The sequence below is a fragment of the Nelumbo nucifera genome, chromosome 4 (genome assembly GCF_055504915.1).
Source record: "Nelumbo nucifera cultivar China Antique chromosome 4, China Antique-T2T, whole genome shotgun sequence".
Lineage (NCBI taxonomy): Eukaryota > Viridiplantae > Streptophyta > Magnoliopsida > Proteales > Nelumbonaceae > Nelumbo > Nelumbo nucifera.
In genome coordinates this window covers 83,031,399-83,048,284 of record NC_142652.1, presented here as the reverse complement: position 1 = coordinate 83,048,284, position 16,886 = coordinate 83,031,399, and the positions used below count along the sequence as shown (strand labels likewise).

At 39.2% G+C, this 16,886-nt stretch overlaps 1 protein-coding gene across 1 annotated transcript; it reads left to right on the top strand.

Moving 5' to 3' along the window:
- The first annotated feature begins 10,925 nt into the window (after positions 1-10,925).
- LOC148800787 (small ribosomal subunit protein eS21) lies at positions 10,926-14,559 on the top strand. Its single transcript, XM_088902557.1, has 4 exons — positions 10,926-11,067; positions 11,462-11,555; positions 11,682-11,814; positions 14,235-14,559. The coding sequence occupies exons 2-4, from the start codon at positions 11,506-11,508 to the stop codon at positions 14,298-14,300; spliced, it is 249 nt and encodes an 82-aa protein (XP_088758683.1). The 5' UTR covers positions 10,926-11,067; positions 11,462-11,505; the 3' UTR covers positions 14,301-14,559.
- The last annotated feature ends 2,327 nt before the right edge of the window (positions 14,560-16,886 follow it).

Here is a 16,886-nt window from a genome sequence, read left to right as displayed (position 1 = left end):
CTTTTCAGTGATTACTGTTTGAATGTGTTTTCTCCTCGACCATTTACACCCATTGCTTTGTGAAGAAAATGTTAATCTCATCAAAATAAATAAAGAACGAAAAGATATAACACCACAAAATGGGTGCAACAGATAGTACAAATGTGTAGAAGAAGATAGAAAAGTCCCCAGTTTGTCCCCAACTTGAGAAGATAAAAGAGCAACTGAGCAACTGAACCATTTTATATTAATGTTTAAAGCACAAGAGTAAAATCACCATGACAAAAAGTAAGAAAAATATAATAGAATTATTAACTGGAATGGATAGGATAAGCCACAACATTTACAGATACCAAGAGAAAATCAACAAATCACTTGTATAAATAGCTCAGTTGCACAGATTATATCATGCCTAATTGCCTATTGAGTTAAGTGTTTCTGAACCATATATTGGAAAAAGCTTTGCGCATTTAGATTTTTTTTTTTCTCTCTTTGTTTTTGGTTTGAACAAGAAAATTAAAAGCTCCTAATAAGTTGTGCCTTTGGCAATAGTTTGAAAGAAATTCCAACATTTTTGAGCAAAAAAGGAACCCAAAAGTTAATAGTAAGAACGACTTTTCTCTTTTGTCACTGCACTTCATGATCCAATCCAATCATGGAGTTCAAGAAACTAGTGGACCAATATTTTGATGCTATGCTTGTGTTATAATATTGGTTTTGTTATTTCTATTTAAATACTAGTTGTAATATAGGTGGTTTTTTCCACCAATTAGTACGGGATCCAATGGATTATTATTTTGCATAAATATTTTAATGATATGCTTGTCTTGCAATAATTTGATATTTCATTTGATTAAATATTATTTTTTTAATATTTTTATCAACAAAATAATAATTTTTATTTTTAAAAATGATTTTATTATCATTTTTGTTGAAATTAATATTTTTAGTTAATATTCAATTGCCAATGCTTTTTTTCCAATTTATTTATCATATAAATTGTAAAAAATAGCTATTTATGATTGACTAGGTAGATTACTTCATAAACTACATATGAGATACATGAAATTAAAAAAAAATGTGGTGTGGACTTGACCGGTCCACGCCACACCTACAAAACACCACTGTGTGCATGGTTTTCAAAACCGAACCGGACTAGATGGTCGGACCTAAAAAACTGGGAACCGGTCACCTGATCGGTTCCATTTTTCTCCAAAACCGTTGATTTTGGTCAACAAACCGTTGAATCGGCCGATTAACCGTTCAAACAGTTTTGACCGTTTTTCAATTTTTTTTTGTTAGAATGGGCCAACCATTCGGGTTGAACGGTCAGACCATTTGAACCGATAACCAGACCCCTAACTGGTTCGGTTTTAAAAACCATGACTGTGGGTGTGGACTGGACTAATCCACATATTCCGTCCACAATTCAAAACATCTATGGAGTGTGGTCTGGTGTGGATTGGTCCTTGCCACAGTGGTGTAGTGTAGATCAATCCACACCCACCAATTTTTCATCCATACTATAGAACACCCTTTGGTTTACTAGTAACTGAGGTGAACATTTTACCAAAATACCCTCATGAGTAGAGATGAAGAGCTAGCAAAAAAAAAAAAAAAGATGAACCGAAGAAGAGTATGCTAGCAAATGTTTAAACAGAAGATGAATATGACGAATGAGAGACAGGATTTGCCATCTTTAAAGCTACTGCAAGTATCTGATATGCACAAGTTCTCCAACAAGAGGGAGAAGGATCTAGAATAAGGAGAAGGGAGAGGGAGAGTTTGGTTGTAGGAAAGCCAATGCCAATTTCATTCATTCAAGCTATATTTATAGCCTTATTGTGCTACAAACTGGGAGTAGAAATAGGAACTACTACCCCTTAATCTTAGGAGCTTATCAACAAAAAACAGAATGCACTTATCTAGGAAAGAAAATTGAAGACTTATCTATTCTAACAGAATTAAAACTAAATGGCTAAGCTTATCCACAACTAAGGACTAGTATGACCGGGTCTTCTGTTGCAATCCCTTTTGACTAGGTCTTCGGCTGCTGTGCGCCTAGTGCATGCATGCACATGCACGTATCATTTCCTCCCCCCTGAAGGATCCTTGTCCGCAAGGAAGTCGGGATATGATTTGCTGAAGCGCCATTCATTCTCCCAGGTTGCGTCCTCGGTCGGCGCCCCAACCCATTTGACCAAGACTTCAGATTTTGGGCGGTATTTGCCCTTGTGAATAATACGATGATCCAAGATTGCTTCCGGTTGGGGTAGGATGGTCGAAGTATCCGAGATTGGGGGAAGCTGAGTAGAAGTTGGAGTGATGGGTCCCAAGTGCTTCCGCAACAAACTGACATGAAACACATTGTGGATCTGAGAGCCGGGGGGCAAAGCTAAGCAATAGGCCACTGGACCAATCTTCTCAATGATTGCGTATGGCCCAAAATAATGTGGCGCGAGCTTCATGGAACGCCGAAATGCCACCGATGTCTGTCGGTAAGGCTGCAGCTTCACATACACGAAATCACCTGTTGCGAACGAGGCTTCACGTCGGTGCTGGTCTGCTTGACATTTCATCCGATTCCGAGCTACCTGGAGGTTATGATGTAGCTCGCATAGGATGATGTCCCAGTCACGCAAGTATTCGTCAACTGCCCCTACTCGAGCAGTACCTGGTACATAGGTTAGCAGACTTGGGGGTGGGATCCCGTAGACTGCTTCGAAGGGTGTCATTTTGGTGGAAGAGTGAGTGGAGGTGTTGTAGGTGTATTCTGCCCAAGAAACCCACTCTAACCATTTCCGCGGCTGGTCACCTGCAAAGCACCATAGATATTGCTCCAACGTCCGGTTAACAACTTCGGTTTTCCCATCGGTTTGGGGGTGGTAACTTGAGCTCATACACAATTTCGTTCCATGCATCTGAAAAAGTGTCTGCCAGAATGAGCTGATGAATACCTTGTCACGGTCGCTAACAATGAACGTTGGAACTCCGTGTAGGTGGACAACGTTGGCAACAAATGCCTTAGCGATTGTGGTGGCAGTGAATGGGTGTTTTAAGGGAATGAAGTGGGCATATTTTGTCAACTGATCCACAATTACCATGATAACTGTATACCCATTGGAAGGAGGCAATCCTTTGATAAAGTCCATTGAGATGTCTGTCCACATCTGAGTAGGTATCGATAATGGTTGAAGCAATCCCGTTGGTCTCATGCAATCTATTTTGAAGCGCTGACATACGTCACATTGCTACAAAAATTCCTTCACCGTCCGACGCATGTGGGGCCAAAGGAAGCTATGCTTGATGCAAGAGATGGTCTTATGAAACCCAAAGTGTCCCCCTACGGGGGATGAGTGGCAGTCTGCCATCACTTTTGAAATCAAAGTGGAGGCGGGGCTCAAATAAATCTTGTGCCCCTTGAACCATACTCCATCTAGCTGAAGCAACTTGTGGGAGGGTCGCTTCTTCATCAATTCCCCAAAGGTGTCTTGTTTGACCTCTTCCTGTAGCGTCGGCCACCAGTCTGCGTGTGGTATAGAGATGGAAAGAAATTGAAATTCAGCCATACGCAACAAGGAATCCGCACCTTGGTTCTCAGCCCCTTTTTTATACTCGATCTCATAGTCGTACCCCAGTATCTTTGGTAGCCACCGCGTTTGTGCCGGTGTGGTTATCCTCTGTTCGAATAAATATTTAAGACTTTTCTGGTCGGTGCGGACTGTGAATGGTTTTCCAAGCAGATATGGGTGCCATTTCTTAACGGCTTTGACAATAGCTAACATCTCCTTCTCATAGGTGGATAATGCCAAGGCTGAACCTTTCAATGCTTCACTGAAGTAGGCCACCAGTCGGTTTTGCTGGATGAGGATGGCGCCAATCTCGGTTCCGCTCGCATCGCATTCAATCACAAATCATTGGGAAAAATCCGGTAGACGTAGGATTGGCGGTGAAGTGAGTGCCTTCTTCAACTGCTGGAAGGCCAGCTCTGCTGCCTCGTTCCACTGAAATCCCCCTTTGGTCAACAGTTGGGTTAAGGGAGCTGCATGCTTCCGAAGTCGCGGATGAACTTCCGGTAATATCCTACTAACCCGAGGAAGCCACGGACCCCCTTTGCTGATGTCGGTGTAGGCCATGCGAGAACAGCTTGTATTTTGGCTGGATCAACGGACACGCCTTGTTCTGAAATCACATGACCCAAGTACTCTACTTGCGAAACACCAAATTGACATTTTGACATTTTTGCAAATAATTTGTTAGAGGATAATACAGTTGGAACAACTCTCAAATGAGATAGGTGGTCTTCCCATGATTTAGAATAAACCAAAATGTCGTCGAAGAAGACCAAAATAAATTTCCGGAGGTATGGGCAGAAGAGGTCGTTCATGAGGCTTTGAAAAGTTGCAGGTGCATTCGTCAAGCCGAACGGCATCACTAAGAACTCGTAATGCCCTTCATGTGTCCGGAAAGCCGTTTTAGGGGCGTCTTCTTCTTGCACTCGAATTTGATGGTATCCTGACCGTAGATTTAGTTTGGAGTAAAATTTGGTGCCATAGAGCTCATCTAGTAATTCATCAATCACAGGAATGGGATACTTGTTTTTAACAGTGATTTCATTCAGTGCTCGGTAATCCACGCAAAACCGCCAAGCTCCATCAACCTTCTTCACTAGCAAAACCGGTGATGAGAATGGGTTGTTGCTTGGTCTTATCAACCCTGTCTACAGAAGCTCCTTCACCATCTTCTCTATTTTGGTCTTCTGGTAATACGGGTATCGATATGGCCTCACACTAACCGGTCCTTTGTCGGGAAGCAGTGCAATCCGGTGGTCATGTGGTCGTTTAGGAGGCAGGCTTGCGGGCGGCTCAAACACATGGGAAAATTCGGTGAGAAGGTGGTCCATCTCGGGTGGGAAGAAACTTGGTTGGCCGCTGCTATGTGAAGGAACTATTTGAAAAAAAAATCCCGTACCTTGTAACCCGTTGCATTCCTTGTTGGTTAAGGCTTCGATACTGGCTCGTCCCAATCCTTGGAAGGTGCAAGAGAGTCCCTCCTTCTTGAACGTCAATGTTAGTTGTTTTTAATCCATCTCGACGGGTCCAAGCGTCTCTAGCCATTGTACTCCCAATACCAACTGGCATGCTGCAACGGGGAGAACATAATAGTCAGCGGTAACGGGGTGTCCTTGAATGGCGAGAGTGAGAGCTCGGCACTGCCCCATGCACTCGATCTTTTCACGATTGGCCACCATAACTTGAAATTTCTTGTCTCGGTTCACAGGCAACCCGAACTTGGAGACGATGGCGTGGTCAATGAAGTTGTGGGTGCTGCTGCCGTCAATTAGTACTGTCACGTTCTTGTTTTTAGTTTCCCAAGAACACGTATGGTTTGCGGGTGTTCAGCTCCTACAATAGCATGGAAGGAGATTTCAGGGATGGCTTCTTGGTTTTCTTCCTCTAATTTGACAGTCTCCACGTCCGCCGGTTCTGGATCCTCAATCATGAACAGTTGTGGGCGTGCACAATGGTGGCCGGGGGTGAACTTCTCATCGCAGTAGTAACACAGCCCCTTCTCATGACGTTCTCGTGCCTCCTGGTTGGTGAGTCGCCGGAATGTTGGGGAAGGAGCACTGGAAACCTGGTTCATGCGCGAGCTTGGTGGAGGCCCCAGTACACCGGCCATGGGGTTGGGTGACCCCTTCTGGGCTGTCATGGCTGATGGGGATCGAACCGGCTGGCTAGCTCTCTGTTGTAAGTGATTTCGTTCCTCAATTAACCGGGCCACTCCAATCGCCTCTATCAAGGTTCGAGGCTGCTTGATCTTCACATCTAAACGGACGTCATCATGAAGTCCTGCAATGAAACAACCAATGAAAAGCTCTCGGGCAAGCCGCCAACTCGGTGGGAGAGCCTTTCAAAGGCTTCTTGATAAGCCGTCACAGTGGTGGTTTGCTTCAGGCGGGTTAACGCTTCCGATGGGTCCTCGTAGTCGGTAGGGCCGAACCATTGTAACACTGCCTTGGAGAATTCTTCCCATGTGAGCGGTCCGCGATGCATGGTCAACCACTTGTGCCATTGTAAGGCGATGCCTTCCAAATGGAAGGAAGCTAGCTGCACCTATTGGTCTGGAATAATATTTTGAAATTCAAAATACTGCTCCGCCTTGTAAATCTAGCCGCTCGGATCATCCCCATTAAATTTTGGGAATTACAGTTTGACGTGTTGATGAGGGTGGTCATGGGTGGAGCTGGAATGGGAAGTATGGGGGTGTGAGGATTCTTCATGGGCGAAGGGGTTAGTCTCGGGAGTGGTATTGGGAGTGGTTTGTGAGGCTCGAAGGGCTTGGAGTTCGGTTAACACTGCTTGTAAGACAGTGTTCACCTGGTCGAAGCTCAACTCATGTCGTGCTAAGGTTTCATTGACCTCATTGCGGAATTCCGCGTTAGTTTTTCCACGGGTGTCCATGATCGAACTGGCTCTGATACCAATGATACGCACGAGTTCTCCAACAAGAGGGAGAAGGATCTAGAATAAGGAGAAGGGAGAGGGAGAGTTTGGTTGTAGGAAAGCCAATGCCAATTCCATTCATTCAGGCTATATTTATAGCCTTATTGTGCTACAAACTAGGAGTAGAAATAGGAACTACTGCCCCTTAATCTTAGGAGCTTATCAACAAAAAACAGAATGCACTTATCTAGGAAACAAAATTGAAGACTTATCTATTCTAACAGAATTAAAACTGAATGGCTAAGCTTATCCACAACTAAGGGCTAGTATGACCGGGTCTTCTGTTGCTATCCCTTTTGACCGGGTCTTCGACTGCTGTGCGCCTAGTGCATGCATGCACATGCACGTATCAGTATCAACTATTGGAGAGATTTCTACAATTGATGCTATGTTCTCCGGTCAATAAGTTCTAGTGGATGCTACAAAACGCATTAAATAAGGGTGTTCGGTTGTAAAAGACAATGGAAGGGAGGTATTTATATCTTTCTTCAAAATTATAAGGTGGTTTTTATTAAAACCAAAAGATAGGGGAGGTTTTATGATTGTCAGAAACCTTAAGGGATGTTTTTATATTTTATCCAAAAATAATTATTCTGAATGTACATATAGATATATTGCAAGTTTTCTTGATCAAATTGCCCCTTTTTTTAATTTTGATGAGTGCAATAAAAAAATACTACATCATCTTCCTCCTCTAAAACATTGAACCAAGGCATCTCTCTTCCTTCTTGCTCCTCTTTTTTCTCTATCTTATCTCCTTTTTCCTTCCTTCTTTTCCTCTCGTGACGAACACAAATTTTGGTCGAAACACAACTCAAGAACCTATTTTTGTTTTTCTACTAATGTGACAACTCAGACATTGTTAACCAAGGCATCGGTTCTACCAAAAGCATCCTAATCCTTTTGCAATAAGGACTCTAAGACTTTGACGATTTGGATCATTCTTTGATAAAGAGCTAAAGCCCGGTTGACGGATTTCGTTGCATAGAGACTATAGTCGACCTTTCTGTCACATAGCAGCAACAATCTTGCAACCAACCTGAGAGATTCAAGTTGAACTGTTAACCATCACCACCTTTCCATCTAAACAATGGCATCACTCAAGATCTTTGTCACTCAGCTATTACGGTCATGTTTGATTCAATTCTCATTTTTCTCATTCTTACTCAAGATGAAATTCTAAAATGGATAAGAATGGATTGTTAGAGTATCTCAATAGTTATGATAGACTTGTAACTGCGATGGGTATCTCTGATAGCTATCCTAGATAACTGATTATGGTTATCTAGGATAGCTATCTTAGATAACTGATCACCTTATCTCATTGTCATGTAATTTCCTAGATAAATTCTAACTCTGTAATTGTAATCTTCTATACATAGTTATCCTCTTGTAACTTCTCTATTTAAATGATTCAAGAGACCAGTCATCACTGACTGAGTCATTTCATTATCATTGTTTTTTAGTATTGCTCTTATATGGTATCAGAGCCATTTTGACAAACGTCATGGCTTCAGAAACAAGCACTACTGCTCATGCCGTCCAGAGACAAATGCAATCTGGATCGATAGATGGTCAAACCATTATGGTGGTCTCCCTTTCTAGTTTTATAAATGTAGTCTCAGTAAGACTGGATCGTACTAACTTCCTGCTTTGGAGCTCTCAAACTACACCAGCTCTCAAAGGGCATCGTTTATACAGCTATATGGACGGATCTTTTCCTTGTCCTCCACTCTTATTGGAAGATGGCAGTAGCCAAGGGTCCAGCCGCAACAACCCAGATCATGCAGCATGGATCAAACAAGACTAGTTGATCATAAGCTGGTTATTATCTTCATTAACAGAGCCAGTTCTGGCTCAAGTAGTTGGCTGTAAGACATCCAGAGAGGTATGGGATTGATTTCATGTTCTCTTTTCATCTACTAGTAAAACTCGAATCCATGATTTGAAATTAGAATTAGCTTATCTGAATAAGGGTACTCTCACTGCCACTCATTATGTTCAGAAAATTAAAAGTTTATCTGATGCTTTAGCTGCTTCTGGACACTTTCTCACTGATGTTGATCAAATTCATTATCTTCTTGGTGGTTTACTTGCTAAATATGATACATTTGTGCTCTATGTGACTACTAGACTAGATGGTCTTTCTTTTGTTAAAATTCAAAATTTGTTACTTACCTTTGAAAAGCGCTTAGAGCGTCACTCTTCACAATCTGTATTGGATTCTCCTTTTACTAATTTGGCCAATAAGAAAACCTTCAATTGTAATCAGTCCTCTTCTTATAAGCCTCGACAATTTAATAATGATGGTGGTTTTGACAACTCCAAGAAAACTTCCTATAATAACAATAATCGCAGCAGATCCAATTCCAAGAACGCCACTATGGTTTGTCAACTCTGTGGATATCCTGGCATACAATAGCTACTTGCCGCCGTTATCTGGAACTCACTACCAATAAGCCTACCAAACAAGCTCATACAGCCTCATCTTCACGATATATCGTGATGAAAATTGGTATCCTGATTCTGGAGCAACCAATCATATGACTTCAGATCTTGAGAACCTCTCTCTTCACGATGAGTATCATGGAACAGATCATATCTTGGTCGGAAATGGTATGGGTCTAGACATTTCTCATATTGACTCTTCTATTTTGAATATTGATTTTGGGTCCATTGTCTTGAAAAATATTCTCAGAGTTCCTAATATATCTAAGAACATGCTCTCTATCAAAGGAACTACAAATCTTAGTTGCATCTTACAACAAAAGCCACAAAACCCCTCTCGTTCCACATGCTTAAAAGGTAATTCATCTATAATAATCATCCTAGCAAGTTCTTTTTCTACATTCATCTTGATTAAACTTGTACGGCATAAGTGATGGTGTGGTGCTCCCTCTTTAGAACTTTGAATTGACGTTTCCAAAGTCTTTTGCCACTTGTCTATATTATTAAGGGGATACTGTTTACATCTAGACAAGTGATTACTTAAAGAACTAGTATCACTTGCAGATGGACAAACTAGGCCTTACCACAATAATTACATTCTACCCTTTGTTCACTTTTGTCCTTACAGTCAAGTTTAGTAAAATGAACCCACTCTCAAAGAGTTTATTCAAATATATTAATGGATACGTTGGTTTTGCAAGTCTAGAATAGAAAAGCTAGTAGAGCGGTTTATAAGCAGGTTTTCATTAACTTTGTAGTTTGTACCAAATAATGGGCCTACACAATCTGTTGGAGATCTGCTACTTGTCATAAGCTTTGTTGTTTGTGCATTTGTAGTTTTTGTTTTGAAGTCATTCGCAATTCTTCAAATCAGAATTAATGGAAATGGGTCTTTATACACATCTTAGTACATTAGCTGTGTGCCTTGATGGAAATTCACCTCCAAACACAGAAAGCCTCTGGCCTGTGGTAACATCCCACAAAACACACATTTGATCACTTCATCTGGAACATACTGACATGAAGATACATAACCCTTATGCATGCCGCTTAACATCCTTGATATTGGTAAATTCCCATCCTTGTCAACTGAAGAGTTCAGATTGATCAACACTACCACATGCACCAGATTGATCATTTGGAGAATGGGTTTTCTGGCTTGTTAGAGCTAGCATTCCATACAATTAACCTCCGAATCTTGTCATGCAATGACAATTCAATTCTTTTCAGGAGTCCAACCCAATAAATAAACTTGGCAGATTTACCTAGAAATTAGTCTAACTATCAAATGGAGAGTCTGTCATGGCATGGCATGAAGGAACACGAGAAAGGGGAGGAAAGATGAATAGTTCAAAGTATATAAAAAGTTAAGTGATTTCATAAATTAAACAAAAGGGTTGTTTGGGTATTTAAAAAATTTAAAACAGTGGGACATTAATCTTTTTCAAAGTTAATTCACGGAATGCGAAAAGAAGAGGGTCTTTGTCAAACGGCTAAAGTTCAGGGGTGTCTTTATTGCAAAGAAAAGTACAGGAGGTCTTTATCACTGATCCCATACTACAAGGGGTGTTTTTGTAATTTATCCTATAATATATAACATATATATATTATTAGTATATACCAATTGGTTTGATTAACTGTCGATTTTTTAATAAATTAATCGAAACCAAACCGAAATTAGTGGTTTTAATAATATCAAACCAAAACCGAACCGACCAATTCGGTTAACCATTTTTCGGTTCGGATTCGGTCCGTTTTTCGGTCAATTCGGTTTTTCGGTTCCTTTTGCTCACTCGTTACCAGCCTGAAGACCGAGATGGAAATAGTGTCAAATGGTCATGGGCCGAAATTGAATCCCGGTCTGTGAACATGTGTCTAATTGTGGGCCTCCAGGCCTGTATTACGTCAAGGCCTAGGACGAGCTTTTGGAGCAAGAGCAGGGCCCGTTGTAAACCAGGTCAAGGGCCAGATTGTCATTAAAGCAAGATGGAAGGGTATTTATGGCATTGACATCTTTTCAGCAAAATCCTATTCTTTCGAAGAAATTAGGGTTTTGCTGAAACATTCGCAGGACTCTTTTCATTGAATCTCGTTCCGTGTTCTCAACATTCGCAGGACTCTTTCATTGCCTCTGGTACGCTCTCTAACTTGGATGAATCGATATTCCCTATCATCTTGCTTGGAAATCTCTGCTTTTCTTAGGCTTTATTGCGTTTTTCTTTAATGTTCTGTTGCGATTGATGAGATTGAAATCGGATATCTGTATTGCGGGTTTTATGGGAACTATTGTTTTCTTTTTATCGATTAATTAATTGATCATTGATCTTTTCTCTTACCTCTGAATGGTGTTTGTTTCGAATCAACTGTCCGTTTTATTAGGGTTTGTTAAACTACCGAATACGGTTTCTTTGAGATCTCAATTGTAAACTTAAACTGAACGTGTCCCCAAATTGTACCTTCTCAATTGTATTTTCCTTTATAATACAAAAATTGTATCCATAATTACTCAACGCATTTGCTTTATTCAGTTCTGTCAGTCTGGTTTCTCCGAGCCGTTGAAACAACCACCAAAATGCAGAACGAAGAGGGTCAAAACATGGATCTGTACATCCCCAGGAAATGGTATATACAACCGTGTCTCATATTTTCTATCACCCTTAAGAGCTTGCTTATTCTTGCTGTTTTCGTCAATGTTAATTAGATATTGAAGTTTTTATTTATTTAATACCTATGGTTTATGATTTGCAGCTCTGCCACAAATAGGCTTATTACTTCGAAGGACCATGCATCTGTCCAGATAAATATTGGGCATGTGGATGAGAATGGCATATATACTGGCCACTTTACCACCTTTGCTCTGTGTGGTTTTGTCCGAGCTCAGGTTCATCTTCTGTTCACTTTATTCGTTATAAGAACCCCTCTTCTAAATTTAAATGTTTACAGTTATGCTGACCTTAGGGATAGTGCTCGTCCATGTTGTAATTGTACAATAATTCGTTATAATTTATTATTGAAGAACTTGGATTACTACAACATAGGCACAGAAAATTTGAAAATAATAATTGTACAATAAGGCAGAGCACTTGTATCGGTGGGTCTCAAAATACCATGTGCTTTGTGGTGTGACTGAACTGGTTTGAGAAAAAACTAAAGAAACAGAAAGCATCTCAGGGTAAAGACCGAGATGCTCCATCCAGTGTATTGGTCTGTATGGATATTTAGAATCTTGGGTTGAACTTTATTGTTCTCTGTATTTAAAAAGTTTAACTTGGACCTTTGTTGTCTCAGAATGGTATCTGGTCTTGGGCTCTGCCCTGGCTAGCCATTTTTGACATATCTCACCATCATCAATATTGCCCCAGCTTGTTGGGGTTTTGTCTATCTGCATCTTATTTCATCATTTTATGGTTAGTTACCCTGCTAAAGAATTGGCTGCCAAATATAGTTGTCATGATCTCAAGCTTTAAGTTCTGGCCCTTGAGTTTTGCTTTCCTCAATTTTGCATCCAAACAGTTCCCAATATTGTTGGTTATTGCCATTGGTTTTCTAATGACACTACTATACCATCTCCATTGATCCAATGTAATGTATGTTATTGTTATGTAATAGCATGTAGTAGCTAGAGGTAGACATTGTTTAGTCTGCATGAAGTGACTTTGGTGAAGAGCAATTAAGGTGTCTGTCATTTGATGATGCTATGAGCTTCTGATTTCCACAGTTTGATGAGCCTATGTGCACTTGAGATTAAGTAACATAATAAACATACTAAGTACTAACAAGTCTCTAGGTACACTTTAATCACACTATTTGGTCTGTAGGCTGTAGAATGTTCAAAATGCCATTTGAAATCTTAAATAGATGGTTTTGTTAAGGTTGTAAATGCAACCTTTTGTGTTGAAATTTGCCATGTATTATTTCTTGCTATAAACATGATTTTTGTTGTACTGTTGAGTATAACTACCTTTTATTAAAACAAATAAATTTGCCATGTGTTATTTCTAGTGATTTAAAAAGGCACTCCTAGGCCCACAGGCAAGGCGCATACCCTAAAATGCGCCTCGCCCTGGTCCTAGGTGCACCCCTTGCAAAAGCTGCATGCCTGGTGTGCCTTGCGCCTCAGCCTCAAAAGATGCAGCCCTTATTTGCTGATGTTGTTTGTCATTCATTGCAATAAGATATCTTCTTAAAAGGCAATGGAAGCTATAAAATCATTATTTTTTATATGAGAAATAAGAATTTCAGACCCTAACATAGACTTGTTCGGGCTTGCCTCGAGAGGCGTGGCACAAAGGCGACTCATAGAATCAAGAATGAAATATGTTTTACATCACATTAGCCACTTGAAGCAATGCAATTAAGGAAAAAAAGAGATTGTGGGTTTTACATGCTTGAAAATGCTTTATATGTTTGCTTTTATTTTTAAATTTTCATTTGAATACGCTTTACATTTTATGTTTATCTATTTAAAATTTAGATAATAGGTTTTTTAAAAACATTTATTTTAAAATTTAAGTTTATACTTTTTATTAACATTTTGTTTAATATTTTTTGCATTTTTAAAAAATTTTTGGCATTTGCTTGAATTTTCTGACTTTTTTTTTTTATTTTTAGCTTTTTTTTTTTGTAATTTTGCACCTTGCTTAAAAAGGTGTGCACTTCACCTCGCCTTGTGCTTTGCGCCTCTGGCACAAATTGGCCCTTGTGCTTTTTTTGCGCTTTGCGCTTTTATAACACTGTTTATTTCTTGGAAGAATGGTTTACTAAAGCAAATAAATTTCAGCCCCCTGTTGGCTAGTTCTCAATCATTGATTGTGTTCACTTCTACTCTTGAAAATGTTCTTTAGCACCATTGTTTTCCTCAACTTTTGTAGATCATTCCATTTGGGTATCTTTCGAGGATGTTTCCATAGTACCACTGGTAACCATAGACACATTTTACACTTCTCATGGGAAGGTTATCGGCATTGTCTCATCCGTTGTATAATGCACACTTGAAAGGTTTATGGAGGATGAAATTAGGTGAGAGTCGTAACATCATATATTTTCCTCTCCAAAATAATCAAGCAAAGTTATTGCTTGGATGTCAACGGCGTTGTTATGTTTGGATAGTGCCATTTATTCTTGAGTGATCTGTTGTTGAAAAGGGTCACAAACGCATGTATGAACTAATGTATTTATAGTTTGCTCGAATCCTTGTGTGGTACTTCCATCTTTTTTGTGCTGTTTCTTGACTGAGGTTTTCTTGTTGCTATACACTGCAACCCTATCTAAGCTGATGAAAGAAAACCAATGGTTTTGCAGGGAGATGCTGACAGTGCACTGGATCGTCTCTGGCAAAAGAAGAAAGTCGAAGTTCGACAGCAGTAAGCAGAGATGATTGGCTGATTGCTGCTGGTGTTTTGCTCCTGTTTGGAGACTTTGATAATAGAGCCATTGAACATTTTACCAGATTGAGTATGAGTTCTAGTTCAGTAGTTGAGCTTTTTTTTTTCTTCTTTTTGCGGTTAATCAGTGACGTGGATTAGATGTTACTTGTTGACAAATCTGTTTGTGGAATGATGAAGAATGGTCTAGTGGTTATAGAAGACATCTATTCTTGAGTAATTTTGATAATGACCTTTGCATTTTTTTGTGGTGCATGATACTCTGCTTTCTATCCTTCCTCGGGCTCCATACAAAGGTAATGTGACGATCCCACGTGGCATTTTGCTGGTTAAGGTCATTTAACATGTCCTAGATTGATAGAACTCCATCGTCCATCATCCCTATCGTTGGTGAGTCCGGATCTTCTGACCAGAGACCACAATACATTGCTGGCCACCTTCATCTCTTCTACTTTAGCAGCTGGATGTGTTGTGGGCAGCAGATCTCGACGAAACTTTGGCTATATACATTGGGCAACCTGGTCTGTCAACACTCAACAGGACTCTCCATGACTGGCACTTTTTCAGTCCACCCCCACACCCCAGCAATGCATCTGACACCGATATTGTTATGTAGTTGTGGGCAAGGTTCAAATTATCGGAAACGTAAGATGTATTGGAAAGACAATTTTAAGAGATGTTAATATATGAGGAGATCCGAAGTCCACTTAATCCTCCCTTTTCGTTCTAAGTCTCCACTACAACCAGCAAGAGATGTTATCAAGTGGCTAGTTCACACATTGCATTCTTTTAAATACTAGTTGAGTGCATGCGAGTGGTGCAAGAATAGAAACTAAGAGAGAGAGAGAGGGTAAGTTGGGTTGGCCCAGATTGGCATTTTATACTGTTTAGGGCTCAGACCTTCTGATTGGGTCCATTCATTCAAACTAACATGGACGAGTTGCACCCCGAGAGAGAGATGGACAGATTGTTGGAGATGGTAAAATAAATGGAGAGGGGGGTGTGAAAATAAATGGATTAGCTTTTTCACATGATGTTCTGGATGTAAAAGACAAGGCAAGTATTGACATTATTTGGTAAAGAAATATATATATATATAAAAAAAGCAAAAGCCAAAAGAACATACCAATTCAATGGTGTCAATAAATGGGTTTCAGCCTTCTATCCACCTCATATACACTTAAGGTTGTGTTTAGTTTTATAAAAAATAGAAGAGAAATAGAAAGTTAAGAAATGTTATTAGAAATTTCATAAACTTTTTTAAAGAACTAATATCCCTCATTTTTTATTTCTCTCTCTCTCAAACCAAATATACCTTTTTGGTTTGTCCTCAACTAGTTTCTTAAGCATTTCTTTTCTCTATCCAAAACTTGTGAGATTATCAATAAGGCTGTCAATAGGCTCCAAAAAATCCCATACCTAATCACATTTGATTTGATTATCTTGGATTAGAAGATCTATCTACATAATTCGGACTTGGGTTTTACGATTTGCATCTAATTAATTAATCGGATCGGATGTAGGTTTAATGCCATCTGATTCCATTGAAATCCAAGTCTGGTTATTTTATAATACATATTAATTTAATATATAAAATTCATATAATTATATATAAATATAAAAATATATAATTTTATTATTATATATTATGTATAAATTAATAACAATTATTTTAAAATTATGATAAGGAGTTGCATTAAATCCAAATCCGGTCCAAGATTCCCAAATCCAGTTGGATTTCAGATTTTAAGATTTCATTAGTTGGATCAAATTCAAATGTTATTGCATTTGATATGATTACAACCATAATTTTAAACATTTACATGGCCGGTTAAGGGGGTGTTCTCCGATGTGAATTTTTTGTTTGTTTGTTGTGAGTTATAAAATCAAAATAGAATCACTTGGTTTGAAAAACAAGTGGGTTCTTGAAACACAACAGGATTCCTTGCATGCAAAAACTTTGCATATATTCTGAGAGCAGTGGAATCCAGTTGCAAATAAGAACGTCTCATCATGAATTTAACATACATGTATGGGAGATATTCCCAATGTGTAGGCAGATGCTTCGTGAGAAGAATTGTTGCTGGAGAGTTTTGGACTCTCTTAAAACAACACATAAAATGTGCTATGGTTATAAATGGGTTATTTTTCCTTCCAAAACTGAGATACAAAAAAATAAAAAGACTTGTTCATAAAATTCTGGTTGAAAGAATAATCGTGGTGTTTGATTCTATAACTGTTTATGTGAAAAACAATGCCAGTTCATAGCCATGGAGGCAATTAACCCAAAATATTATTGGTTAAGACTGTTCATTAAATAGACATTTTTCGGTTTGTGTGAGAGCCAATTGTTGGAAGAAACACTATTTTTAATATTTCACCAATACTCAACTATTTATTTATTGTTGAGTTTCTATGGCACCTAATAGCGTCTAATGGCACCTAACTATCAAACAACACCAAATAAACGTTTATTAACCACTTTCGCGTTTTTCCATATAAAAATAGCACAAAAATTTTAGAGAAAATTCCTGATAGGTACCCTATACTTTAGGTCAAGTACCAATTT